Consider the following 27,804-nt stretch of genomic DNA (forward strand, 5'->3'; position numbering starts at 1 on the left):
ATCAGCCCAGAACCAGGTGGGAACCATGGAGCATCCAGAAACTAACCCAATTAAGGCTTCTGAGACAATGCTTCACTTTTAAAGGCGGAGGTAACACCACAAGGGGGCTTTCCAGGGGTCTCTGAGGACTCTTTCCAGCATGCAAACATCTGCTTAGGAATGTCTGATGGCAATGTCTGGAACTTGCTGAAATCTGAGGGCACCAACACATATTGCGCTTACAACTGGTGTGGATAGCACGATTATACCTTTTATTGAAATAGAAGTCTTAAAAAAAACAACCCTCTTATGCACATTGCATACGATACTTCATCTATTTTTAACACTATGAGTTGAGCAAGGTGTAGATGCACAAAACGATCAGCAACACTTCCGCATGTTAAACAGTGCACACTTAATATGCAGCTATGTAGCTGCTCATTGCCTCATGCATGAGGTTGCCCAGAGTGAGTGTTTAGGGCCTGTCTCTCCTGTGCTTACTCTAACCTTTCACCATGCTGGCTCCCCAAAGTTTTAATGCTTTGGTTTACATGTTGCTGGATTGCTATGAGGGTTTTAGAGTTGAATAGTTGTCTGTGGGGCCCACAGAAGTAAGGAATTCTGTGCCCATCCAGCATCAGAGGCTGAACAAAACTGGGTGCAGCAGAAACAAGCCCAGAAACTGCAGCATGCCTGAAATTGCAGGAGGGGAAGCCTGGCAACATCCTAGAGGGAGCCGGATGACAGCCCGGAGGGGCCCAGAGGCACCCTGATGCCACATGGAAGGAAAAGCACCTTGTTCACGCCATTGTGAAGTGAGGGTGAGGGGAAGCTGAGGTCTTCTCCAATTCCTCAGCCAGGGGGCTGGGCTGGAGTTTGCTGTGGCCCTGGGGCAGCTGGGGAAGGGGTGGCAATGGGGATACAGCATGGGGAGACTCAGCAACAGGGAGACCTTCAAGGAAGGAGGTCAACATAGTTGGCTGGGAAAAGACCATCTTTGCCACGACAGCGTCCATGCCACCAGCCCTCGTCCACCTGTTCGATGTCTGTGATGGTGTCTCCGGGGAAGAAGGAAATCTCATCATCCCCATCTGCCAAAAAGGGGTGGGGGTGGAAAAGGGGGGAGTCAGTTAGCCTGCTATCCTAACTGGGGGTATCCTTCACTGGAGGTCCTTCAGCAGAGGCTGGACAGCCACCTGCCAGAGATGCTGTCTTTGCACCCTGCGGTGAAGAGCCTGCATGGCGCAGGGGTTGGACTAGATGATCTCCGAGGTCCCTTCCAACTCTGTGATTCTATGATTTTCCCGACAGCAGTTCTGGGGTCAGCAGGGTAATGACGACCCCCTACTCCCCAGATGCAAAATACCCAACCTACCTCCCTGGTAATCATAGAGGGCCACAGCGGACAGGCGCGTTTCACGCACTTCATACACTGACCCTTCAGCTCCTGCAGGAGAAGAAGCCAAGAAGGTGGCATGGGTCATGACAATCCTGGGGGGACAGTCCAGGCTCACGCCAACTCCCACATTAATTAGAAGAGGGTCCCCCAGCTGCCCCCGCCCCCGTCTAGCAGCATGGCTAGCAGCATTCCAGCTGCCAGCTGCTCCTAGGGAAAATTCTGGCAGGTGCAGTGTTGACAGGAGAGTGGCCCCCTCCCCAGCAGGCGCTGTGCTTCTGTCTCTGGGGAGCAGGAAGGACCCCCAGTTCCCAGGATGGAAAGGGCGATTCCTCGGGGCTGTCCAGCTTTGGCCATTATCCAGCGCATCGTGCGAGGGAGGGACATTGCCATGAGAGCCAGGGCTGGCCCCACCGTTAAGCAAAGCGAGGCAACAGCCCGAGGGAGCAGGCACCGGGATGTGGCAGCGAGGTGTGGGCGAGAAGCCGGCCCTGCACTCCCCGAGCGAGACTGCCGCCTTCAGGAGGGGTGGGAGATGCTGTCCCATAGCCAGCGCTGAAGGGAGATTCAGCCGCCAGTCCAGGGGGGTTCTGTACATGGAATGGGAGGGGCACCATCTTTTCCTTTGCCCAGGCACCAAAACAGCTTGGAGCGGCCCTGCTAAGAGCTCAGAACTCAGCTGTGTCTGGGATTCACTGAGTGCTCCAAGACATGTAAACTGGGGAGACCATCCTGGGAGCTCTTCAAAGTGTGTTCCTCATTCTCTGATCTAACCTGTTATGAAGCCCCCTTCCCTACACATGTTTTCACAAAGCAGAGAGAGCACCTTCAGCGCTCCCTCCTTCAAGACAGGCAGGACAGGGCTCCCTGGGGGGAAGGTGAGGCCCATCGGTGGCGACCCTCCCCTGCTCTCACCTGCAGAGGACACGCCCCCACAGCTGCCCGGATTCTGGGCCGGGATCTCCTCATAGTCTTGGCCCGCGTCGTCCAGGCTGTTGTCATAGACGGCCTCTCCAGGGCTGAAGTGGTCTGGCATCTCCTCATAGTCCCCCCCGGCGTCATCATCCTCGTGGAAGACTGGAGGTTCTTCATGGGCCACAGGCCCAGCCACCTCCTCATAGTCACCACCACAGTCCGGACTCTCTGCGCTGATGGGCTGGTGCACAGAAGGGGCTGCTGGTGGCTCGCGGACATCCTCGTCCAAGTCCATGTTCCGTGGGGGGAGGGCTGGAGGCTGCTCCTCTTCCTCTCCAGCCATGCCCTGGACACCAGACAGAGAAAGAACCTGGGCAGCTGCACATTAATCTGCCCATCGAGCTTATTGTTCTGCTTCCAGGCGGCCTGCGGCAGACTGCGCAGCCCCAGCCAGAGCAACACGCTGCACGCAATAAACACTCCGGGGAAGCAACGTCCCCAGTTGTTGGCCTAATCTCCCAGGCTGGGAGCCTGAGAACAAGGCCTGCATCTTCTTTGGTTGTATGTATTTATTTGGATCTCAGCCAGCAATGCCAGCTGGAGGGGTTTTTAGGTAGTTACATCCGACACACCGTTTTGTGTGCTGTCTGGAGAGCCTCGGCCATCGGGCACTACAGAAATGTAATAAAAATGAGTGCAGATGCCTGACAAAGGGGTCTGTAGCCCAAAATGCATTGGGATGCAGGAGTCTTTGCTCGGCTCGATATATTTTCTATGCACTTTCTAAAATCTTATTTGTACAATGCAAAGAACTTGGCTCCACATTACGTTAATCATATGAGAAGGACCTGCGTGGAAGCCAAGCTCTGATTACAGAAATTCTGAAGCTCTCCAGAGGCAGACAGAGAACACCGGAGGGGATCATAGAGTCCTTGGCCTCCTTTCTCTGGGTGCTTCTAGATGAAGGGCTCCTAGCACTTCCAATCAAAAGGCATGGTGCAACAGTTCCATCTTTCCCTCCGTGACAGATTTGTGTGTGTGTGCACGCACGTGTGTGTGTGTGCGGAAAGAAAAAGACAGACGCAGCAATGGGAAAACACAGGAGGGATTCCAGTGGGAGAGGACCGTGTCTGGGCACCCGGTAAAATTCCATGAATGATGAGGCAGGGCAATTGCGCGATAAAAGCTTCCTCTGGGAGCGCTCTCTGCTTGTGGTTTTTGCTCAGCTTCTCTTCTCTCTCCTTCAAGGTAGGGCTACTTGTCCCTAGGGTCTGAGGGAGAGAGGAGCCGGTGCAGTGAGCTCCTGGAGAAGCAACAGGATGAGCTGAGATTTAGGGTTTCATCACACGGAGCTTTTATCCTGCGACGGAAGTGTGCGGGCTCTTTGCCGTGACCCTGCCATGGCCCTCCTGCACTCAACGCCCTTTGTTCCATTTTTAAATACATCACAGATAATGAGCTATCAAATTACCCTATTGTGTTCCGCTTCAGTTTCCTCTGTGAAAAGAGGAAAAGTGGCAAGAAGAGGAGCGAGATCACTGAAAGATAGGGAAGATTCAGATACGGGGTGGGGTGGGGAGGAAATGCATGTAAAGGGAGGCAGTGGTGATCCTGCATTTAAAACAGAAAGCCCTGTTTCAAATGTAGGATTTTAGGTTGGTGCAGAAATGCCCTTAAAACAACAATGGCTGAGTAATGGACGGACAGAGAAAGGAGGCCAGAGGGTCCTGTCCATTCGCCTGCAGATTCCGTCCAGCTTTCTCTGACTGCCCCTGGAGGTGCCTTCAGAATTTGCAAAAGTAAGGCTGAATCCACATGTGGAACAGAACACAGCGGCAGGACGCTGAAGTGGGAGCCTAGATTGTACCACTGCAGGGACATGGGTGGGAGGAAACCGCTTCCGAATGCCCCCCCCCCCACATTAACGACAAAAACCTCACCGAAGATGGAGAACTAGCATATCAAGGGGAAAGATTCTGTCTGGTCCTTTGCCTTATGACCGGTTTTTGATTTCCAGGAAGTTTGAGATGAGGGAGGGAGCACTGAAAAAATGGTGCCACCACCTTCAGCCTCAAGCGGTGCAGCTTCATGACACAACCAGCTCATCTCCACCCCCACCCCCGCCATATTCTGCGGCATGTGAAGGCTTTTGATGTGATGAGTGAAACATGGAGCTAGGTTCTTGAACACTGTAGGAATAATAATAATAATAATAATAATAATAATAATAATAATAATAATAATAATACCAGGCGGAGGAGGAGGACATGTTGAGGAGCACTTCTAAAAACAAAACCTCAGACATTCTTAAAGGAGCACTGTTTGCTGAACATGGCAAACTGAGTATTGTACCCCTTTTTTTCCGCCTATCGATCGAGTGAAAATGTCAACAGCTCCCTCCTGTGGCCCCTGAAGGACCAACGTGCCGGTTAAGGCACGCGCTCTCTGCGGGCAAAAGGCCACTTCTACAGATGCATAGCAGCAGTCTGGAAAACTGGCCACGTGGAGCGCAAGAGATGTTGCCCAGCAGCATCCTCTGCAACCTTACAAGGGGACCTGACCACGCCTCCGTGCCCCATTGGTGCCCCAGAAAAGGTGGCTGTCCTGCGTCTGCTTGGACAGTTACAGCTGTTCTTCCTCCTACCTGGTGTCCTGGGGGCACAGGGGGCAAGATGGGTTCTGCGCACACCTTCACAGGCTCCGGCAAGAGTTTCGGGACCGGCTCTTTGCTGCCTGGCTCTTCGCTTCTTTGGGTTTCCTTAAAGGAGAAAGAAACTCAGCTGTGCATTCCCTCGCCTCCCCCGGAGGGGGGGGGGGGCCCTTCACATAACGTCTTCCTTGATCTGACTCTTGGGGCTTTATCACCTTCTTATTCCCCAAGACATTTCAGTCCTTCAGTTTTTGTTGTTTTTAAATCTGTTATTGTATTTTTAAATCTATATACTGCTGCTGTGGGTTTTTTTAACTTTGGTTTTATAGTGTAGTTTAAAACTTTTTAAAGTTTTTATTATGCTTTATTGTGCTTCATTGTGCTGCATTTTATAGTTTCTATGTTTTTGAACCTCCCAGAGAGCTTTGGCTATGGGGTGGCATAGAAATGTGATGAATGTATGAATAAATGCTCCCACGTGGCAAAATATGGGTCAGAAACTGAGCCCCCCTCTCATCCTTCTTCATGTTGGGTTTTGGCTAGCCTCAGACTCCCACCTACCCACCCCACTCCCACTGCTGAGCAAATGACATCCTTAAGGGTTCAATTCTACCCTTTAAAGACCTTCCATGGGAGGAGAGAGATGCGCCCACTGGCTATGGGCAAGGGAGGGGCTCCCATGCCAGCTGCCTAAAGCACACAGAGCCCAGTCCTCCCACAGAACTGGGTGAGCACCTTTGGAGAGGGCACAACTTCTCTGGGTGAGGGACAACAGCTGGCACACCACTGAAAATTTAACAGAGGTTGTGCAAGGAAGATGAAAGCCAGGCCTGAGCTATCCCACCACCCTGGTTACTGCAGTGCCTGGCTCACTCGGGAGGCACATGACGGCCTCGTCAGCCTGTTCTGCAGGCCCGATGTATGACACCCCCTTTCTCGCTTGCATTGCCCGCAGCCGTGACTTCGGTGATGAGATGCCACGTGGTGTTGCCGCTCATCTCGCGGGGAGCGATGCTGGCTCACAGAGCCAGGTTCCCCACCTTCACCAGTCACCTTCGGGGGGGGTGCGCTGGGGGGGGGAATCAGGGTCGCCACCTGCTGCTCCCGGCGCTCTTGCTGCTCCCGGGCCTGGCGCCGCATGCGCTCCTCCTCTGCCCGCTTCTGGTTCTCTTCCTCAGCTGATTTGGCCATGTTCTCAAACCGCTGCCTCAGGTTGCCTGCCCCGCCGGAAGCTGTTTACAAGGACAGGGGTGAGGGGGGAAGGCAACCAGCAAGACCCCACTTCACGCCCCTCCGGCCAAGAAGGTGGGCTAGCATAATGGAATCACAGAATGGTAGAGCTGGAAGGGGCCCTGGAGGTCATCTTGTCCAACCCCCTGCGCAGCGCAGAAATCTTGCAACCACAGCCACAGACGGCCATCCAGCCGTCTTAAATGCCTCCCGTGAAGGGGAGCCCACCCTCTCCCAAGGCAGCCTGTCCCACTCTCAAACAGCCTTTCCATTAGGAAGTTCCTCTTACTGCTTGGCCAAAATCTGCTTCCCTGCCATCTCCACCCATCTGTTCCAGCCCTGCCCTCTGGCGTGGCACAGCCCAAGTCCCCTTCCAGCCCCTGCGGGTTTGGTGACCACCATTCCTTCACCAACAGCTCTCATGGAGCCTTGTGGGTGAAAGGCCTGTTCTCCGTCGTCGTGGATCCTACGTCAAGCTTGCCAGGTTGGCCCGGAGAAAGACTTACCAGCCTCCACAGGCCTCGTCTTCTCGTATGAGGAAGCTGGAGCTTCCATCTCACTGAAGCCAGCAGCGCTCTGCAAAGAGAGGTCCACTGAAAGCCCAGCGAGCCGGCGTGGAGGCGCCACTTCACTGCCTCCCATAAGCAGCCGCTAGACCCGTCTGTCGTGCCACGAGATTATCTCCCCCTTGACATGCCTTTGGAGCAACGCTCTTGTTCACCTGGTCCTGCGGTGTGGAAAGTGTGCTGGAAAGGGGGATTCTTTCCACGCCTTCAAAGAGCACCTGGGCTAAACAGCCGCTTCCCCCACGGACGATGTAGGGCAGGGGTGCAGAACCTCAGGTGCGGGAGCCGGATCAGTCCTCTGGGGGTCCCAATCTGGCCCCCAGGGTTCCCTGGAAGGCCACGCCCCCTCCCCCCAGGGACCAATCGTTGGGTGGTTTCCCAGGTCTTGTGCAGTCTCCCTCGCTCTAAGAGGCTGAAATGCCTCTCCTGGGGCTTAGCTTCCGGCAGGAAGAGCTTCAAGCCACAATATGCTGCTGCTTTTGTGCAATTTTGGCCCCACCCCTTTGCCTTTTGGCCCACCCACCACTGGAATGTGGCCCCTGAGAGCTTCTCCACAATGGAAGGAGGAGGTTCTGCAGCCCAGATGGAAGTGTGGCAGGAGTGGCACCGCAGTTGCTCCTTTGGGCCATTCCACCCACAAGAAGAACACAGGAAATGTCCACGGACAAAGCCGTGGCAGGGGAAACAGCTGTGTTATTTGTCTGAAATATCTGGAGGTTAATCATCCACGCTAAGTTAACTCATCTGTAAAAATTTGATTGTGAGAAGACACCCTGAAATATGAATAAGTAGCTGTGATTGTGAGAACAAACTCAAGCCATGGGAAACAAAACAGAACAAGAATTAAGGACAAGAACTTCTGAGATACGCCTAAGCCCATGCCCTCAGCCCTCCCACGCAGCTTCTCTTGTCGACAAGTCTCCCTCGGGCACTTCCAGCACATGACCTCTATTTACCTTGTCCACCCTGTCCTTCTGTACCCCATAGCGACCTCCAAAGCCCTTGGCGTAATCTGCAATGCAAAACAGAGCCCTTTATGACATGCTGGAGCAAAAGAACTGCACTGAAGGAGTTCGGCCTCAGGACCCTTCCAGCCCATCCAGGCAGCTCCCGCTGCGCACACGGCAGACAGCGGTCCACACGATGGGTTGCTTGCTCGTCAGTGCGCCCAGCCACATGATGAAGCCTTTTGTTTCACTGTCCAGCACACACCCAGATATGTAAATGCAGCCCACCGCAGCTCCACCACAACGCACTAAGGACAAGCCCAGCGCGCATGTCGGCAGGTCATGCGTTCACGGGAGGGCCACCTCGCCTGACCCAACCGACCAGGGCTTCACCCCGCATCCTCCCATGAACCAGAGGGCGCCAGACACCCACCTGTCTGGGACTCGTGGGGCTTCACCTCCACCTTGTGCGCCCAGCCCAAGGCAGACCTGTCTTGACGGTCCTTCTGCACTCCAAACCTCCCCCCAAAGCCGACGGCGTGGTCTGCAAGCAGGAAGGGGCCGCATATTTCAGAAATCGCAGGCACAGGACACGTTGGTTGAGTGGACACGGGTCCTTGCAAACCACCATGAGGTCTCACTAAGAAGTGACTTGCAACGTAAAACATAAGAAGGAAGGGGGAGGGGCCATCTGGGGGACCCTGGGGGCCACATTAGGAACATAGTTGGGCTGGATTTGGCCCATGGATTTGAGGATTTGCGCCCCATCATAAGTGGCGAGGCCCAAGGCCCAAAGCAGCCTGTAACCATAGATGCCATGCCCTTCCCTTGCCTCTTGGTGGTAACTGAGGGGTCAGGGAGGACCGCTACGAGGCTGGAGTTTGGCCCAGGAGGCTCCCAGCTGCTGACCCCTAATCTACACCCAGAGAGTCAGTGGACTGCCAAGGACAGAGCGCTCGACACAGACCAGGGACTTCAAGTCTTTGTTCAGCCACAAAGCTTACTGGGTGGTCTTAGGCAAGTCACCACCTCTCAGCTAGGGATGCTGGAGAAATTCAAGGCAGACTAAAATGAATTTGGATTTCTAAGAATCCGCTGCGGAGTCCGCTGCAGAGTGACCCCCTCAGGCCGCACGGAGTCCGTGGACTTTCGGATGGTTTTTTACTTTCCCAAAATTTATGCAAATTTATTTGTAGGAAAATATACAAGTTTCTGCTGAGACGTGTAAACATACATGGGGAAAAGTTGAAAGAGGGACAATACGCTAAATGTTACGTAGTAACGCAAATTATGTAAACTGTTGCAAACCCTCTTATGGAATTATTTGCGCATTTTTCCACCTAAGGAAAAGAAATTGAATCTGTATGTGAACAGATGCCGGAACGAATGACACCGCACAATCTGCGAAACACACATGGGACAGATTCGCAAAATCGAGACATCCCTACTCCCAGTCAAGCCTTCCAAACAGAATTGCTCATTTCTGTTGACCTAGGCTCCCTTGAAAAAGTCTGGCTATAAATGTAACTGATAAATAAGTAGGAAAAAGCATGACCGTATTTAGTGGCCTGCGAGGAAGAACCTACGAAGGGGCCCTGAACTCTGGGCCTGCCAACTGATCCACCTAACTCTGTGCTGTCTGCTCTGATGGGCTTTTTCTCCAGGGACTTTACCAGCCCTCTTATCCGGAGATGGAACCCAGAGCCTTCTGCTTGTGACACAGCTGCTCTGCTCCAGAGCCAGACCTGACGGCCATGGTGGAGGCCTGTTTGCTCATCTGAGGAGCCTTCCCCAACCTGGGTCCGGCCCAATGTACTGGGCTTCAACTCCCAACATCCCCAGTGCAGTCACACACATCTGGAGGGGGCTGGGTTGGAGAGAGCTGCATTGGAGAGCTTTCCCCCGGGGCTTCACCCCACATACTTCTACAAACCTGTCTGGGACTCATGGGGCTTCACCTCCTCCTTGTGCGCCCAACCCAAGGCAGACTTGTCTTGACGGTCCTTCTGTACTCCGAACTTCCCTCCAAAGCCGAAGGCATAGTCTGCAGTGGGAAAGATGCAGCACATCTCAGATATCACAGGCACAGGACATGCTGGTTGGGTGGATGCGGCCCCTGCAACTCATTGCTAAGGGTCATGAAAGAGTGATACTTCTTAAGTGAATGGAGGTGGTGGTGGAGGGCCAGGGCCAGAGGTAGCCTGGGGCACAGATGCCACGCCCTTCCCTCGCCTCTCCCTCGCCTCTGGGTGGTAATTGAGGGGTCAGGGAGGACCGCTAGGAGGCTGGAGTTTGGCCCAGGAGGCTCCCAGCTGCTGACCTCTACTCTATACCCAGAGAGTCAGTGGACTGCCCAGTACAGAGCACTCACACAGACCAGGGAGTTCAAGTCTTTGTTCAGCCACAAAGCTTACTGGGCAGCCTTCGAGAAGTCACCACCTCTCCAGCCTCACCGCTTTCACACAAGAAAAAAAAGAAAAAGAAGAGTCAAGGCGACTTTGTTGCTCAGTCGTTCAGTCGTGTCTGACTCTTTGTGACCCCATGGACCATAGCACGCCAGGCCTTCCTGTCCTCCGCTCTCTCCCGAAGCTTGGTCAAGTTCATATTCATTGCATCGGTGATGCTATCTAGCCATCTCATCCTCTGCCGTCCCCTTCTCCTTTTGCCTTCAGTCTTTCCCAGCATCAGGGTCTTTTCCAGGGAGTTTTCTCTTTGCATTTGGTGGCCAAAATATTTGAGCTTCAGCTTCAGTATCTGTCCTTCCAATGAGCACTCAGGGTTGATTTCCTTTAGGATTGACTGATTTGACCTCTTTGCAGTCCAGGGGACTTGTAAGAGTCTTCTCCAGCACCACAGTTCGAACGCATCAATTCTTCGGCACTCAGCCTTCCTTATAGTCCAGCTCTCACACCCATACATTACTACTGGGAAAACCATAGCTTTGATTAGATGGACCTTTGTCGGCAAGGTGATGTCTCTGCTTCTTACTATGCTGCCTAGGTTGGCCATAGCTTTCCTCCCAAGGAGCAAGCGTCTTTTAATTTCATGGCTACAGTCACCGTCTGCAGTGATCTTGGAGCCCAAGAAAGTAAAATCTGTCACAGCTTCCATTTCTTCCCCTTCTATATGCCAGGAAGTGATGGGGCCAGATGCCATGATCTGAGTTTTTTTAATGTTGAGTTTCAAACCAGCTTTTGCACTCTCCTCTTTCACCCTCAACAAGAGGCTCTTTAGATCCTCTTCGCTTTCTGCCATAAGGGTGGTATCGTCTGCGTATCTGAGGTTGTTGAGAATTCTCCCGGCAACCTTAATTCCGACCTGTGATTCATCCAACCCGGCGTTTCTCATGATGTACTCTGCATATAAGTTAAATAAGCAGGGTGACAATATGCAGCCTTGTCGTACTCCTTTCCCAATTTGGAACCAATCAGTTGTTCCATGTCTGGTTCTTACTGTTGCTTCTTGACCCTCGTACAGGTTTCTCAGGAGACAGGTAAGGTGGTCTGGTACTCCCATCACTTTAAGAATTTGCCACAGTTTGTTGTGATCCACACAATCAAAGGCTTTAGCGTAGTCAATGAAGCAGAAATAGACGTTTTTCTGGAATTCTCTTGCTTTCTCCATGATGCAGCGAATGTTGGCGATTTGATCTCTAGTTCCTCTGCCTCTTCGAAACCCAGCTTGTACTTCCGGTAGTTCTCGGTTCGCATACTGCTGAAGCCTAGCTTGCAGGATTTTGAGCATCACCTTGCTGGCATGTGAAATGAGCGCAATTGTACGGTAGTTTGAACACTGTTTGGCGTTGCCCTTCTTTGGAATTGGAATGTAAACTGACCTTTTCCAGTCTTGTGGCCACTGTTGAGTGCTCCAAATGTGTTCACGTATTTAGTGCAGCACTTTAACAGCATCATCTTTTAGGATTTTAAATAGCTCAGCTGGAATAGTGTCATCTCCGCTAGCTTTGTTGTTACTAATGCTTCCTAAGGCCCACTTGACTTCACTCTCTAGGATGTCCGGCTCAAGTTCAGTGACTGCACTATCATGGCTATCAGGGACATTCAGATCTTTCCTGTATAGTTCTTCTGTGTATTCTTTCCACCTCTTCTTAATCTCATCTGCTTCTGTTAGGTCCCTGCCTTCTTTGTCCTTGATCATGCCTGTCTTTGCACAAAACATTCCCTTGAGATCTCCAATTTTCTTGAAGAGATCTCTAGTTTTTCCCATTCTGTTGTTTTCCTCGATTTCTTTGCATTGTTCATTTAAGAAGGCCTTCTTGTCTCTCCTTGCTATTCTCTGGAACTCTGCATTCAGTTGGATATATCTTCCCCTTTCTCCCTTGCTTTTCGCTTCCCTTCTTTCGTCAGCTACTTGTAAAGCCTCATCAGACAGCCACTTTGCTTTCTTGCATTTCTTTTTCTTTGGGATGGATTTCGTTGCTGCCTCCTGAACAATGTTACGGACCTCCGTCCATAGTTCCTCAGACACTCTATCAGGTCTAACCCCTTAAATCTATTCCTCAGCTCCACTGTGTATTCATAAGGGATATGATTGAGGTCATACCTGAATGGTTTAGTGGTTTTCTCGACGTTCTTCAATTTAAGCCGAAATTTTGCAAGAAGCAGCTCATGATCTGAGCTACAGTCAGCTCCAGGTCTTGTTTTGACTGACTGTATAGAGCTTCTCCATCTTTGGCTGCAAAGGACATAATCAATCTGATTTCGATATTGACCATCTGGTGATGTCCATGTGTAGAGTCGTCTCTTGTGCTGTTGGAAAAGAGTGTTTGCTATGATCAGCGTGTTCTCTTGGCAAAACTCTATTAGCCTTTGTCCTGCTTCATTTGGACACCAAGGCCATGCTTGCCTGTTATCCCGGTGATTTCTTGACTTCCTACTTTAGCATTCCAATCCCCTATGATGAAGAGGACATCTTTTTTTGGTGTGAGTTCTAGAAGGTGTTGTAGGTCTTCATAGAACCGATCAACCTCAGCTTCTTCGGCATCAGTGGTTGGGGCACAGACTTGAATTACTGTGATGTTGAATGGTTTGCCTTGGATTCGTACCGAGATCATTCTATCGTTTTTAAGATTGTACCCCAGTACTGCTTTTCCCACCCGTTTGTTGACTATGAGTGCTACTCCATTTCTTCTAAGGGATTCTTGCCCACAGTAGTAGATATGATGGTCACCTGAATTAAATTCGCCCATGCCTGTCCATTTGAGTTCGCTGATTCCCGAGATGTCCATGTTCAATCTTGCCATCTCATGTTTGACCCCCTCCAGCTTACCTTGATTCATTGATCTGACATTCCAGGTTCCTAAACAATATTGTTCTTTACAGCATCGGACGTTCTTTTCACCACTAGACACATCCACAGCTGAGTGTCCTTTCGGCTTTGGCCCAGCTGCTTCACCCTTTCTGGCGCTACTTGGAAATTCCCTCTGCTCTTTCCCAGTAGTATATTGGACACCTTCCGACCTGAGGGGCTCATCTTCCGGCGTCATCTCTTTTAGCCTTGTGATACGTTCCATGGGGTTTTCTTGGCAAGAATACTGGAGTGGTTGCCATTTCCTTCTCCAGTGGACCACATTTTGTCAGAACTGTCTGCCATGACCTGTCCGTCTTGGGTGGCCCTGCACGGCATAGCTTATGGCTTCACTGAGTTACGCAAGCCCCTTCGCCACAACAAGGCAGTGATCCATGAAGGGGCAAGGTGACTTACAACAGAATTAAAGCATGCAACATTTAAAACAGCTACAACAATTATCCATTAAAATACAACCACCCCATAAAACAAATAAAAGATCAGTGACAACCATAAACAATTCAACTGATGCATGAAGCAGCCCATCCTATGCCATCAAACGCCTGGGGATAGAGGAAAGTCTTAACCGGCACTGAAAAGATAACAGTGTTGGCACCTGGTGGGCCTCTCTGGGCAGAGCACTGCATAAATAGGGGGCCATCACCAAAAAGGCCCTCTCCCTTGTTGCCACCCGCTGAGCCTTCCTCAGAGGAGGCGCTTGGAGGAGGGTGCCTCTATCACATGTGACTAATAAATAAGTAGGGAAACATACACCTGCATAAAGTGGGCTGCAAGGAAGAACATACGATGGAGTCTTACATTGAGCCTGCCTGTTGGCCCACCTAACTCAGGACTGCCTGATCTGACTAGCAGCAGCTTCAGGGAGACTTTGTTAGCCCTCTTAACTACAGATTGAACGTTCAGCTTTCTGCTTGCGAAGCGGCTGCTCCGTGACCAAACAATTGGCCTGAACTAACAGGCATAATGGAAAGTCGCTTATATGTTTGAGCAACCTTCCCCAATCTGGTGGCCTCCAGATGTTTTGGACTGCAATGCCCAGCATCCCCAGCTGGCACAGCCAGTGGCCATGCTGGCTGGAAATATAGAGCATGGTAGTCTAATACATCTGGAGATGGGAAAGCCTGAATTTTAGAGCCTCCTCCGTGCTGTCAAGAAATCCATTTTCTTTTTGAGATTCAGCTGCATGGAAGCACTCCATTTCGTGCAGATCGGCATCAAGCCTGTGTGCGTTCTCTCCTGCTGTTCTGCTCTCAAGGCCACAGCTGAACCCTTGCCAAATTAAACTGAATTATTTCACACCCCTCCCCTCCTGAAAGCCTGAGGAAATTATTCTGCCAGCTCGGGATTGGCTAAGGAGGCTCGCCTCACATTTGTCAAAGGCTTGTGGGTGTAAAGCAAGAGGGGCTAATGCTGGTCTTTAGTTCCGTGTGTTTTCATCCTTCGTCAGCTTTTGATGTGACTCTCAGGGTCACAGTTTGGGACCCTGCCTGCTTGAAGACCCATGCTTAGGTAACAGAGAGGCCAGGTTTAAGTAACTGTTATTTTTTGGCCTGAGGAATTGTTTCCAAATATACTCTGGTTCTTGTATGTCTTTTATTCCTTCCCCACTGTATATAAACTTAATGCCTATTTCAAGTGTTGTGTGTGCTTCAAGCAAGACTTGGTACTAAATTCAGAGCCTTTCTGCTTGGTTTTGCTGCTGTTTAAAGTTTCAGGCCTGAGGCCTGAAGCAGTGGGTGCTGACTTGGACCCTTATTTCCAAAGCGCTAGGAGTGTCCTGAGGCTCAGGCTGAGGCGGACGTGAGGCGTGGTGTCAGCCTACTTGGGCAGTTGTTTGACCCTGCCTACACTGCTGGGAGCATAGTAAGAAGCAGAGACATCACCTTGCTGACAAAGGTCCGTCTAATCAAAACTATGGTTTTCCCAGTAGCAACGTATAGTTGTGAGAGCTGAACTATAAGGAAGGCCGAGCGCCGAAGAATCGATGTGTTTGAACTGTGGTGCTGGAGAAGACTCTTACAAGTCCCCTGGACTGCAAGGAGGTCAGATCAGTCAATCCTAAAGGAAATTAACCCCGAGTGCTCATTGGAAGGTGAATACTGAAGCTGAAGCTCAAATATTTTGGCAACCTAATGCGAAGAGAAAACTCCCTGGAAAAGACCCTGATGCTGGGAAAGACTGAAGGCAAAAGGAGAAGGGGATGGCAGAGGATGAGCTGGCTGGATAGCATCACCGATGCAATGAAGATGGACTTGAGCACACTCCGGGAGAGAGCGGAGGACAGGAAGACCTGGCGTGCTATGTCCATGGGGTCACGAAGAGTCGGACACGACTGAATAACAAGACTCTGCTGGGAGCCAGGGTGACCCCCTCCTTTCTTCCCTCCCACTCCACTCCACCCCGCATCCTCCCATGAACCAGAGGGCAGAGGACGCCCACCTGTCTGGGACTCGTGGGGCTTCACTTCCTCCTTGTGCGCCCAGCCCAAGGCAGACCTATCTTGACGGTCCTTCTGTACTCCGAACCTCCCTCCAAAGCCGACGGCGTAGTCTGCAGAGGGGAAGATGCAGCACATCTCAGAAAGATGCACGTGTTCAAGCAACCTGAGGCACAGCTGACCCATTTCACTCACATCGCCCGCCCCATAGATGTCATGATGAGCTGAACAACCAATATGTGCAGAAACTATGCAATACACTCAATGCTTTCCAAAAGGAGGTTGGTCACAGAGTCACACGGCAGACATTCGCACGCTGTGGTACTTCCGGGGCGCCCACTTCCTGGCTCTGCTCATAGCAAACACCTTCCACACCTTCACTGCAGCTTCACTCATCATCTGCGCACACCTGGCACACAGGTCTCTGTATCTAACTTCATGCGCCACCAGGCCCTACAGTCATGGGCAATGGCGGTTTCCTGTGCTTCTGTGTGTGGCAATGCATCAGGGCACATGCTCCCTTCCCAGATTCTTTGAAGCACAGGGAAGGAGAAGGCAGGGTTGGCGGGCGAGGGGGCTGCAGGGCATCCTCCTGGACAGCTGCTCTAGGAACCAGCCCCCAGAGGAAGACAAAGCGAGGAACATCAGGAAAAGCTCAGGAGGCTCTCAGAATGTACCTTTTTGTGAGGTGTGCCTTTCCACCTCGCCTTTATACTCAAAGCCCAGTGCTGACTGCGGAGAAGGGAAAGAGGCACAAATTAGAACCACCAGGTGCTATTATTAATATAGTCCCATGCAGGGTAACACAAGGGAATAAAAGGACAGTTCCCTGCCCCTAGGAACTTACAACCTAAATATTGTGAGTGGGGGAGACAACACAGGGAGGGGAGGGAAAACTGGGAGAAGGAAGAGGGGGAACAAGGTGAGGGTCAAGAATGGGAGTAAATGCTGTTGTGATACAGACTGTCGTGTGTCACATCACTTCTAGGAAGGGGCCAAAAAAACATTTTGCAACAATTCAAAATGTAGCTGCATTTTTGACATTCAGTTCTGTGTAATCTTTGAAAGTGTGCTTTTAAAATTCCATTTGGTCAAACACATTTAAGAAAATGAGATTGTTAAGCCTTGCTGATTGATTTTCAAGGTTGCAGTAAGTATTATTAACTTGCTAAATCCCATATTTTGCACACAATGTTTCTTTTTTCACTCTTCATTTTTATTACATTTTCTAGACATAAACAAGAATACTGATGAACAAGAATGAACACAACTTTGCAAGTCATGGGGATGAAACAACAGAACCATGAAAAACAAATTCTGTACTCCTTTCATACATATGCCGTTAGATAATCATATAATATTCCATACGGGGCATTAGGAGAGGTGACAATTACCAAGACGCAGCTATAAACAGCTGTAATTAGAAACACTCTCAGAAAGGAGAACATATTTGATCAGACAGTAAGAACTTTTCCCACTTTTGAAATATGGCCGCTAGTATTAAGGAACAAAATGAATAGGGATTTTGAAACTTTGCAAGCAAATCCAAGCTAAGCGGGCTTTTTTGAGTATTTGTTTCCCACCAAAATTAATTTCAGCCATGATCTTAATTTAAGCCTGGAGGAGGAAACAAAGCCACGGATGCAAACCAGCACAAGATGCTTTTTCTTCTCGGCGAGTAGGTGGCCTCCTGCCAGGGGCCTGTGGGATGATGTGCTGGCCCAGGGCACGGTGCCTCGGCAACTGGCCTCAGCGGTGGGTGGGGCAGCACAGCTGCACCAGGAGGAGAAAACGCTGCACTGACTGACCTTGTCTGCTCGGTCCTTCTGCACCCCGTACTTCCCTCCAAATCCCCTGGCTGCATCCGTCTGCGATGAGTGCATCCCGACCTCGGCGACATAGTCATGGCCTAGTGCACTCTGGGAAACCAAGATAGACCAGTGTCAACATCCAGCCAAGTACACCATTCTACTGAGAGGGCAGGTAGTAGTGAGGGGCCCCCAGCAAGCCAGCCATTACCCATCCTCCGTGTCCAGTTCCTCTGAACAGCTATTTCAACAGATGAGATAAGATAAGCTTTGCAAGAGTCCAATTGCAGATCAACTGAGAAAACTTTGAAAGCAAGGCAACCAAAGAAGGCTTAAATGTACTATATGGGTGTACGCTGTATAGACACATAGATACACACACACACACACACACACACACACACCCTAAGGGTACATTTGCACAATCCCTGTAAGTTTTCCTTGATTGTTTGATTTTATGAACGCACTCTCATGTGCTGAAACTGAGATACAACCACAGGAAAAGTTATTGCCGATGGCCAATGCAATACATCCCTTGGCTGCATCTCTGTGTTAAACTGATGAGTACAAAGGGCACCAGTTGTAAAAAAACACACCCAGGAATGCTAAACAGCACACAACTGGAACACACGAGTGTAAATTTTATATATATATAATATTATATAATGGACCACCACCTCCACAGCACAGTTCTTCCAGCTGCAATTAATTACTGTTTGTCCATTTAGCCAGTTCCATCTAGATTTTTACAATTCTGCTCCTTGTATTATGCTGTTACTCTTGTGGTCCTTTTTGTATACGTATTGTTTTTGTCCCTTTGTATTATGATATATAGAATTCATACCCGTCTGTTCCAGTTGTGTGCAGTTTAGCATTCTTGGGTCTTGCGTCTCTATGTTAGCCTGTGGGAGCACATGCAAAATAACAAGGAACCAAGGAAGAATTGGAGCAATTTCTCACCTTGGAGCCAGCTTTCCCTGTAAGAAATTATTGCATAGCCATGCCTGTAATGTTTTCATTTTTCCCACACACGTACTATGCATCCAAGGACAATATACAAACAGACCTGCAGCTCAATTCAATGCCTGTTTACTTGGAACAACCAACCCCACCCTGATACCCTCCAGATGGGTTTGGACAACAATTCCCATCATTGTGACTCAGCTGACTAAGCAGTAAGCACTGAGCTCAACAGAGCTTCCTCCCAAGTAAGCATGCAAAGGATCGAAGTCGTAACTGCATTCATGACTTCCACTACTGGGGCGGGGTAGGGGCTGGCTATCTTAATGGGAGGTGAGCCTGCCAAGGCCTTCCAGTAGGAAGAGCTTCCAAATTCCCGAAGTGCAACAACAGGGCAGTTCTTACAGCGCCCGCATGAACACACGCATGCACAAACCCCAGGCCTGGGCAGCACACGAAGAACAGCCCCCGCCCCCACATGCCGCTTTGCACCTTGTCCATGCGATCCTTCTCTGTGCCGAACTTGCCCCCATAACCATAGGAAGCTCTGGGTGCCGTCGCCAGCTCCTTCTTCCTGAGAACCTCGTGCTCCTCAGAGACTTTGCTTCGTAGCTCGTGGATGCTGGAGAAGGAGAGGAGGGTTTGAAAGGGAGCTGCCATAGCAATGTCCCAACCCAACCGCCGCCTCAAGCTGGGTTTGAGGTCTGGCTGTCCTCCTGAAAAGTGAGGAATCGGGTGCAATCCACAGGGCTCCACACACAGAAATTAGTTCTACAGGTGGGAACTGCTTTCCGGGGCTCAGAAACAGTTTCAGGATGTGTGCAGAGGATTTCAAGATGTGTGTGGAAGGATAATCTCTTCCCGTATATTCCTGCCCGAGCCCTGAGATCATCCGCAGAGGCCTTGCTCTGCGCACCCTCGCATGCCGAGGTACCGTGGCTGGCTGCTTGGGAGCAGGCCTTTTCAGTAGCAGCTCCCGATTAGGGAATACCGTCCCCAGACAGGCCCACCTGATGCCTACGTTATCATCCTTTCAGGCACCCTTTTGTTCTCCCGGGCTTTTCAATCCCTTTAGTCCTCTGCGGGCTTCATCACACAAGGCTAAAAACCCTGCAATTTACCAGGGCTTCTGCGTCCGGAATCTTTGTGGGATTGGATCGGGTCCTTTCCACATGGCTGTTTAAAAAAACCTAACTTCTCAAGGAGATCAAAGCCACTAAGTGACGCCGCTGTTTAATTTGCAATGAGCGACTTTAATCAGCACATCCTCATTTACATCGACTCCAGGGTGAGGAGGGGAAGCGACCGGCTTTCCTCGTCAGGGGAAACAGCACAACGGAGCTCGGAGGGCGGGAGGTGCCGGGAGGAGGGCGCGGCGCGGGGCGGCGCGCAAGCCGGGGGGCCGCCCGCCTCGCGGGGGGCAGCGCGGGGGGGGCGCCCGCGGCCGGGCGGCGAGCGGCGCTTGCGGGCAGGGGGCGCCGCCCGGCGCACCGCGCTGTCCTGCGCGGCCTTCCTGCAGCGGGAGGAAGCGCGGAGCGAGCGGCGGAGAAGCCCGGCGGGGGCGCGGGAGCAGAGGCCGCCGCGCCCCCCCGCAGAGCTCCGTGCGCGGCAGGGCGGGGCGCCCCTCGGCCCCCGCGCTCTCGCCCGGCCTCCCGCCCCCGGCACAGCGCGCGCGGGCGCCGAGCGGCGCGGGGCGGCGGCGCCTCCCTCCCCGGCGGCGCGGGCGCTGCCGCGGCGCCCTCCCCGTCTCTTCCGGCGGGCGGGCTCCGCGCGTGTCTCGGCCCTCCCGCCCCGGGCTCGGGCAGCGGCCGCCCGCCCGCCCCTCGGGCCGCCCTGGTGCCGCCGCGGCCCTGCAGCCGTGCTGGCCGGCGAGCCCGGGCACCCCGCGCGGCGTCGCGTGCACTCACTCTACGCGCGCCGAGCGGCCGGAGCCCTCGATGGTTTTCGCCCCCCACCGCTGCTCGTGCTCCGAGACGTCGTTCTGCAAGAGAAGGCGCCCCGTGGCTGTCAGGGAGGCCGGCCCTCGTCCGCCGGCGCTGCGGCTTGCGCAGCGTCGCCCGCAGCCCGCAAGGTGCCTCGCCTGCCGCCGGCCCCCGGGCGCTCCGGCCCTCGGCGGCGGTATTTCGCCCGAAGTAGGAGAGGCCGGCCTGGGCGGGGGCGGGAGCGGGGCGTCGGTGGGTCCGTGGCCAGGGCACCCCTCCGGGCACCTGTCTCTAGCGGCCGGCTTCTCTTGCCTTCCCGTGGCAAAGGCTCGGACGCCGGCACCTCCGACGTGGCGCCCTGGGCCTCAGTTTTACCCACGGACAGACGCCTCTCTGGCATCCGCCAGGCGCTCGCTCGCTCGCTCTCTCGCTCTCCTGGTTTTGATTTTATTTCTTAATTTTTAAAATTAAAAATACCCTTTTAACTGGGAAGCTGGCCTGCTGCAAAGTGAAGGGCTGCCCCCCATTGCCACCTTCATTTGGCTTCAAAAGAGCAGTTCTGTATTTTGGAGCTCAGAGACCTCCACGTCTGCCTTGTGCTTAGGTTCTCGGGCAAGTCACTTTTCTTTTAGTCTCGCAGTTGCTGTTTGGAAAAGGAGTGTTGTGACTGGCCACACCTACCATGGCAGACATTTTGGGAATGGGCAGTGTCCCCATGGCAACCATTTTGTGAACACCCCCATGACACTCAAAAGTTCTGAATGTGCCCACCGAGCCAAAAAGGTTGGGGACCCCTGCTCTGACTCCATCAAAGACCCCATCACAGTCCCCTGGGGTGGTAACTGATTTGAATGTGGTAAGATCTCGATCCAGGACCCCTGACTCACTGCTGTGAGTTGGTCAACATGGTCAATTGACAGCCCTTCCAAAGTTAGAACTGAGCTCCTCTGAGGCTCGGAAGGGGACAGCGCCCCACAGGACACTGGGGAGCCTACAAGAGTGAGATCACTCCAAAGAAAGAGTGGCTGAGGTTTGTTTTGTCCTAGGCACAGCAGCCTGTTTTCACCAGACCCCAACTTGTCTACACAGTCAAAATATGAGGTGGAAGCAGATTAAAAAGTAAGAAAAGGCCCTGGGCCCCTGGCTCACCTCCCTTTCATCTTGGGCTGTGACCTTCAATAGCAGGGCCGTTATTTGGGTATTAACTGAGTTTTCAGTTAGCCCAGCCATGAAATGACTGATTAGTGACCCAGATCGAGGGATTCCCTGCTCATGTAAAACAAGGAGATTCCGATAACACCACTTGAAAACAACAGCAGCCTTGTACATCTCTGTTCATGTCAATGTCCCCAGAACTGCCAACCTTGCAACCTCGGTAAGTCGATGTCAGCTTTTTCTAGTCCCTTTGGTGTCTCTTGTAGCCCTGATGCTTCAGTTGGTCTAGAGTCCTGACTGGGCCAGCAGAAGCACCGCCTTCCTTAGGTGAGGATGTGCTTGTTAATATTGGTGCCTTGATGCACCAGTCAAGGCCTGGGACATCCAAAACCCAGTGATCCCGGGGGAATGAAGAAAACTCACCACAAAATCCGGGTCGGTGTCCCAGTCATCTCCTTGGGACTCCACCTTCACCGACACATCGTGGCCAGCCACGGCCTTCCACATCTGGGGGCAAGAGAGACACACCACCAGGTCAGCTTGTCATGCTGAGATTCCCAGCATGGAGACTTCCACCCTCACCTGGCATCAGTGTTTGAGCTTTTCTGTGCTTTCATCCAGAATAAACTGAGCCCAGCAGTGGTTGGCTTTTAGCCCTGGCCAGAGATCAAAACTGCCAGCAAGTAGCTGGACAATAGAGTTCTGGATCAAGAGGAGAAAGAAAGTTCACCATAGCCAAGGGTGAGGGATGATGGGGGTTCCATGGCAAAACATCTGGAGGGCCACACCTCGCCTACCCCTGGATGACTTGTTTCAGAAAGGCTTCTTGAGAGCCCAAGAGCTGAGCTTGCTAGATTGAAGCAAAGCACTGGGCCATAAACCTCAGTTCTTTCACAAGCTAATAGACACTTGCTTTCCTGCAGGCGTCTATTGGCTACTGGTGGAAAAAGGAAGATGGACTGGCTCAGCAGGGATCTTCTCAGTGTCTTGCAATGGAATCTCATCAGATCAAAGAGAGTCCCAAGGTCAGAGTTTGAACCTAGAAGGAGGGAGACTGTGCCTGGAACTGCGACTCTCCTCCACAAAGTGGGCGGGAAACAGCAGATCTGAGTGCTGCGGGCCAAACCCCTCTCAGCTCAGCATCTCTTAAAGACATGAGCACTTTCAAAGGCCATGTTAGCACCCCAAAACAGAGTGTCTGCCAGGACCCACTGAGGAAGATGCTGTTTCGGAAGTGGGCGGTGGGGGAGTGGGGAAGCAGAAGATCCTAAAGCCCTCACAATACATTTGAGTACACACAGATCTCGCAAGAGGCTGCACGCATGGAAAGAGGAAGTGGTCTGCAGCTCACTAGCGGGGAGCTGAATGTCTCCTCCAGCTGCCTGCTTGGGACTAATGGAGACTCGGAGCAAATCAAGAACTAGAGAACGAGGCCCCTGCTTCCTGTGGCAGAGGCCAGGGCAGGCCTGGCCCCATTTTGCAGGTGACGGTCCTGGGCTGCCCTCCCCTGCCGAGCCAGCTGACACCTCTGCCGGATCTCCAACAGGCGTGGGGGGGGTTTGCTTCGACTCATGAGGATGCAGACGGACGCTCGGCTGCGCAACTCAGAGAGGGAGCTGCAACTGCTAAAGGCTGAAGCAGACTGGTCCACAAATAGAAGAGAAACGTCTCAGGATGCTGAAGCAAAGTTTTTATTTGTAAAAAAAGCTAGACGTGTTTTGGCCTATTTGTATTTTAAGGCTTTCTTTAGGGGGTTCTAAAAACATCTGTGGAAATTCTTATAATATCTCCTACTAAAATTCACTGGTGACTGGAGTTGGACGTTTTTACAAATCTTTGTTTCAGCATCCTGAGACATTCTATTAGTGGGTCTATTTTAGATGCTCCGGCTTTTGCACCTTTTGTTTTTTCACACTCTGAAGCAAACAGGTGCTACCTGGTACCTGGTGGTCATGCAAATCTGTCTTAGGTTGCATCTAGCCCAACTCCAAACACTCTTGGATGAAACAGTATCTGGAGCCATTTCAGCTGGGTTTCAGGCCTGGTGTGAGATCAGAAACTGCTTTAGTTGCCCTGTGGGAGGATCACCTCAGCCGAGAGAGGGACAGGGTAGTGCGACCCTGTTGATTCTCTTGGACCTCTCAGTGGCTTTTGATGCTGTCGACTATAACATCCATCTGGACAGGCTGTCTGAGCTGGGTGTTGGACGGTCTTCCTTGCAGTGATTCAATTCTACCTAAAAGGCCAATTCCAGGCAGTAGTGCTGGGAGGTTACTGCTTTGGGGTCCCACAGGGTTCTACTGTGTCCCCCATGCTGTTCAACATCTACATGAAACCACTGGGAGAGATTATCCAGAGGTTTGGACTGAGGTGTGACCAACATGCAGCTAACACCCAGCTCTCTTTTTCATCAAATTCAGTTGTTTAATTGTAGTTACAAAACACACACACAAGCAAATAATGGAAGTTATACAAAATGCAGGAAAAATCAGTCTTCTCATAGCTTCAGAATAAATTCCCATATAAGAATAAACTTGAATGAAATATGAGGAGTGGAAACATTACAAAATATACACCATATTTGTTAAGAAATCTTTCAAGAAGAATGTAGAGAAAAATACTATTTCACATTGGGATATGTTAAATTATTTTTACAAACTGCTCTAAAAGGTTTGTACTTTTCTTTAAAGATGTCTCATTTCTGTCTGTTTCTATTTTAATATAATGAAATAATTTAGCCATCACTTCTCGGTCCCGCATTTTAGCATACCAGTTTATCACAGGAGGAAGTTTTTGACATTTCCAGTTCTTTGCATCCAGTATCCTAGCAGCAGCAAACATAAGACATTAATTCCTTGTACTCTTGAACTACTGACCCCTCAATAAAATTGAAAAGAAAAATTACCAGGTTTAAAGGAATTTCATAACCAAAAAAATGCACAAAAATCCCAGCCCTCCCCAACCTGTTGCCCTCGAGATGTCTTGGACGGCAACTCCCATATTTCCCAGGGAGCATGGCACTGGCTGGGAATCATGGGAGCTGTGGTCTGGAGGGCACCAGGTCAGGGATGGGTGACCTAAAAGAAGTTTCATTTGATCATATGATACGTTCAGGAAGAGTATCCTATTTTAGAAATACTTTATAAGTTTTGAGAACGGGGCTGAAATACAGTTAAATGGGACTGATCATTCCATCTTATTGCACCACTGTCAGCTCCTTGTCATCTGGGCTGGCTTCCAGTCTGTTTCCCGGCTCAATTCAAAATGTTTTTGACATATAAAGCCCAAACAAACATAATGTGTTTGGTAATTATGGTGTTGTGAGTATTGGTTTTAATGTTTTTATGATAGTTTTACATAAATGTTTTTGTATGTATTATGTATTTTAATGTTTATTACGATGTATTTTAGTGTATTGGAGGGAGCAGTCCTAGACTGTGCCTGGGGCTCTATCGGATTCCTGGATCTCGAAACCAGGAAATCGAGCTCCCCGCCCCCACATAGTCAGCATGGAGAGAACCACGGCAGCTGCCTCTCTGAGGTCACAAAAGCGGGGAGAGGATTTAGGAAGAAGCTAGAATCCTAGAATAGTAGGGTTGGATGGGGCCTATAAGACCATCCAGTCCAACCCGCTGCTCCGTATCCTGCATTCTGGGATGATTGAGAAGAGATCCTGGTCTTCCTCTCTGCGGCAACCTTTCAAGTCCTTGAAGAGCGCTATCCTGTCTCCCCCTCAGCCTTCTCTTCTCAAGGCTAAACATGCCCAGCCCCAAATAGCAGTCATCTTTTTTTCAACCACATCGCATTGTTGGCTCATACTCAGCTCGTGATCCACAACAATTCCAAGATCCTTTTCTCAGGAATCCTCCGGCCTCCTTCCCTCCTGCTCTGCAGAACCCCAGCCAGACCAGCAAAAAAGCTTATGGTCATCCCCATAGGATTGTTAATCTCCTTGTAAACCACTTAGAAATATTTTTAAAATATGGTACATCTATTAAATATTTTTTCTGCCTGTTAGGTCTCATAAATACCAGTTTTCACTTATTAATTCAAACAAGATCTTATCTGAAAGTATTCAAACCCAGATGGACACTTAACATTTAGTCTTTCTTTACTTTCAGCATATGATGCATTATTTTAAAATAATAGGTCTTTATAATTAAAACAGTTATTTTCCGTCTGCATTCTAAAACTTTGTTTGCTATTTATTCCAATCTCTGAACTTAATGGAGATACATTTGGGCATATTAATTTTTACATGTATCCCATGTCTAACCAATTTGAAATTTAAAAATTCCTCTTCTTTATTTTTTTATTTATATCCTGTCTATATACAAGATATTGTTCACACTGGCTAATCTAGCTACTTCCCTATATGGTGATATGTAATGAAGCTTTAATCAAAGCGTTCTCAAACAACCAAATTCAGCATAGTCACTGGATATCCTGTATCAGTGGTCTGAAAGTGGTAACAGCCTGGATGAGGACAAATAAACTGATGTTCAGTCCAGATGAGAGAGGTTCTGGAGAGGACTGCACTACCCCTAAAGGGCTCGGTCTGCGGTCTTGGGGTGCACATTGATTCAGCCTTGTCACAACAGAGGCAAGTGACCTTGGAACTCAAAGCATCTTTTATCAGCTTTGCTTGACATGCTAGTTGTGACGATACCTGCATGAGAATAGTATTGCCTCAGTGCTGTGGTCACTCCCTGTTTGGATTAGTACAAGTTGTACTTGGGGCAGTCTTTGAAAATAGCCTAGAAATGTCAATAAGGCCAGAACAGGGCTGAAATACGGTTAAATAGGAGCTGGATCAATCCATCTTATTATGCCATTGTCAACCCCTTGTCATCTGTGCTGGCTTCCCATCTGTTTCCAGGCTCAATTCAAACTGTTGTTCTTGACTTATAAAGCCCCAGTGGGGCTTACTTCTGAGTAGACACACACAGGATTGCACTGTAAATGAAGGCCAACTTTATGGGGAACTGTAGCTCTTTGTCCGAGTGGCAGGAAGTCCTTTGAACAAATGGGATCTGTCCCTGTCCAGTAGCCATGTTGGGTGGGAGCTGATATCCAACACATCTGGAGGGCACCAAGAGAAGGCTGCCCAAAACTGCCAGCACATGGTGCAACTGGCAGGACAGCAGCAAAGGGATCGGGGTGCCACCAGAGAATATCAGCTTGCCTTCCTAGCATTGTCTTGCCACCTGCGCCCCGGCACTGGAGACTAAATGCAAGCTGCCACCGAGGCCTGGAGGAGGGGGCTGCCGAGGTGCACATGTATCCAAGGGGCACAGCCTTTGTTTTCGGCTTGTGGCACACTTGCCAAAAAGCTTGGCTATCGGTGATCTACGGATACACTGGACAAGGCAAGACAGGGTTCCTACCAACATGCCTGTCTTTGGCTGGCCCCAAACACTGATGGCTCCCTCCCAGAGCGAGCAGGTCTCATCACTCCGTGGCCACCAGCTTGGGAACCACTCCCTAGCTAGGGACGGAAGTGCTACGAGAGGGCCAGCATCCTTCAAGAAGGGCCCAGTGAACAAGATCAGCCTCCCCCACAAAACCACTGCAAGCCAGCAGATACCTCCCTCCACACACACACACACACACACACACACCCCGAATTCAAAACTTTGTACCTTAACTAGGAAACCTCACTTCCACGGTATCTCAGCTGCTGTTGCTTTCTGCCTTACTCTAACCCCAGTTTCAGCTGCAAAGATGTGCGCACTCAAGTTCCTGTTTGAACTTCACCAAACTTGTTCATTTCCTGTAGAACAGTCCCTCCTCATGAAGCTTCGCAGCAGAACAACCACCAGTGTCATGCAAGCAGGAGGAGAAGTTTAAAATGGAAGGCATGTAAGCAGTGGTGCAGCCAGGCAATTTTAGACCCTGAACTTACTGGTCTGGTGGGGTGGGGTGGGGTGGGATGGGGACATTAGATGGCCCTGTGCATTACTTCAGTTGAGAAGCACACAACTGACAGTTATCTTCTCCTCTCTGCCTCATGGTCATTCCATGCTTTACAACTGCTCCTACATTCCTGATGTGTTGGGTGGGGGGAGAGACCTGATTGAGACCTGATTGGTCAAGGAACACCTAATCACTTTGAATGAGTTCACATCTCCAGGGCCAGATGAACTGCACCCTAGATGAATAAAGGAACTGGCAGAAGAACTCTCAGAACCGCTGTCTATTCTCTTTGAGAAATCATGGAGGAAATCATGGAGGAATCATCTGGAAGTGCCAGATGACTGGAGGAGAGCTAATGTGGTACCTATCTTCCAAAAGGGCAAAAAGGAGGAACCTGGGAACTACAGACCAGTCAGTCTGACATCAGTCCCTGGGAAAATTCTGGAGCAGATGATAAAGCAATCCATCTGGAAGCACCTTGAAAATAATGCAGTGATTACTCAAAGCCAACATGGATTTGTCAAAAACAAGTCCTGCCAGACGAATCTGATCACATTTTTGGATCAGGTAACCTCCCTGCTGGACTGTGGGAATGCTG

At 50.7% G+C, this 27,804-nt stretch overlaps 1 protein-coding gene across 7 annotated transcripts; it reads right to left on the reverse strand.

The window, feature by feature from the left end:
- Window positions 1–227: 227 nt before the first annotated feature.
- LOC146339235 (src substrate cortactin-like) lies at window positions 228–27,020 on the reverse strand. Of its 7 annotated transcripts, XM_084808848.1 has the most exons (16): window positions 26,933–27,020; window positions 21,714–21,797; window positions 20,121–20,194; window positions 18,706–18,835; window positions 17,254–17,364; window positions 16,123–16,177; window positions 15,448–15,558; window positions 9,617–9,727; window positions 8,117–8,227; window positions 7,693–7,748; window positions 6,677–6,746; window positions 6,036–6,172; window positions 4,935–5,048; window positions 2,291–2,636; window positions 1,355–1,426; window positions 229–1,070 (listed from the first exon to the last, which is right to left on the reverse strand). In XM_084808848.1, exons 2-16 carry the CDS (start codon window positions 21,795–21,797, stop codon window positions 934–936), a joined length of 1,719 nt encoding a protein of 572 aa, XP_084664974.1. In that variant the 5' UTR covers window positions 26,933–27,020; the 3' UTR covers window positions 229–933. The 7 variants fall into 7 exon arrangements, with proteins under 7 accessions (XP_084664976.1, XP_084664974.1, XP_084664977.1 ...); XM_084808850.1 differs by lacking the exon at window positions 8,117–8,227 and having other exon boundaries at window positions 228–1,070; XM_084808851.1 differs by lacking the exon at window positions 20,121–20,194.
- Window positions 27,021–27,804: the final 784 nt, after the last annotated feature.

The sequence above is a fragment of the Heloderma suspectum genome, chromosome 7 (assembly GCF_057233095.1).
Source record: "Heloderma suspectum isolate Gila_16-S chromosome 7, 16-S_ref, whole genome shotgun sequence".
NCBI classification, from domain to species: Eukaryota; Metazoa; Chordata; class Lepidosauria; order Squamata; family Helodermatidae; genus Heloderma; species Heloderma suspectum.

Bases quoted from the DNA above. Each gene is read 5' to 3' on its own strand.
- LOC146339235 (XM_084808848.1), bottom strand. From the start codon at position 21,797: ATGTGGAAGGCCGTGGCTGGCCACGATGTGTCGGTGAAGGTGGAGTCC. The intron at 17,365-18,705 runs GTGCAAAGCGGC...TTGGTTTCCCAG, and splicing joins AGAAGGATCGCATGGACAAG to AGTGCACTAGGCCATGACTA. The intron at 6,173-6,676 runs GTAAGTCTTTCT...CCTTGTAAACAG, and splicing joins GACGAGGCCTGTGGAGGCTG to CTTCCGGCGGGGCAGGCAAC.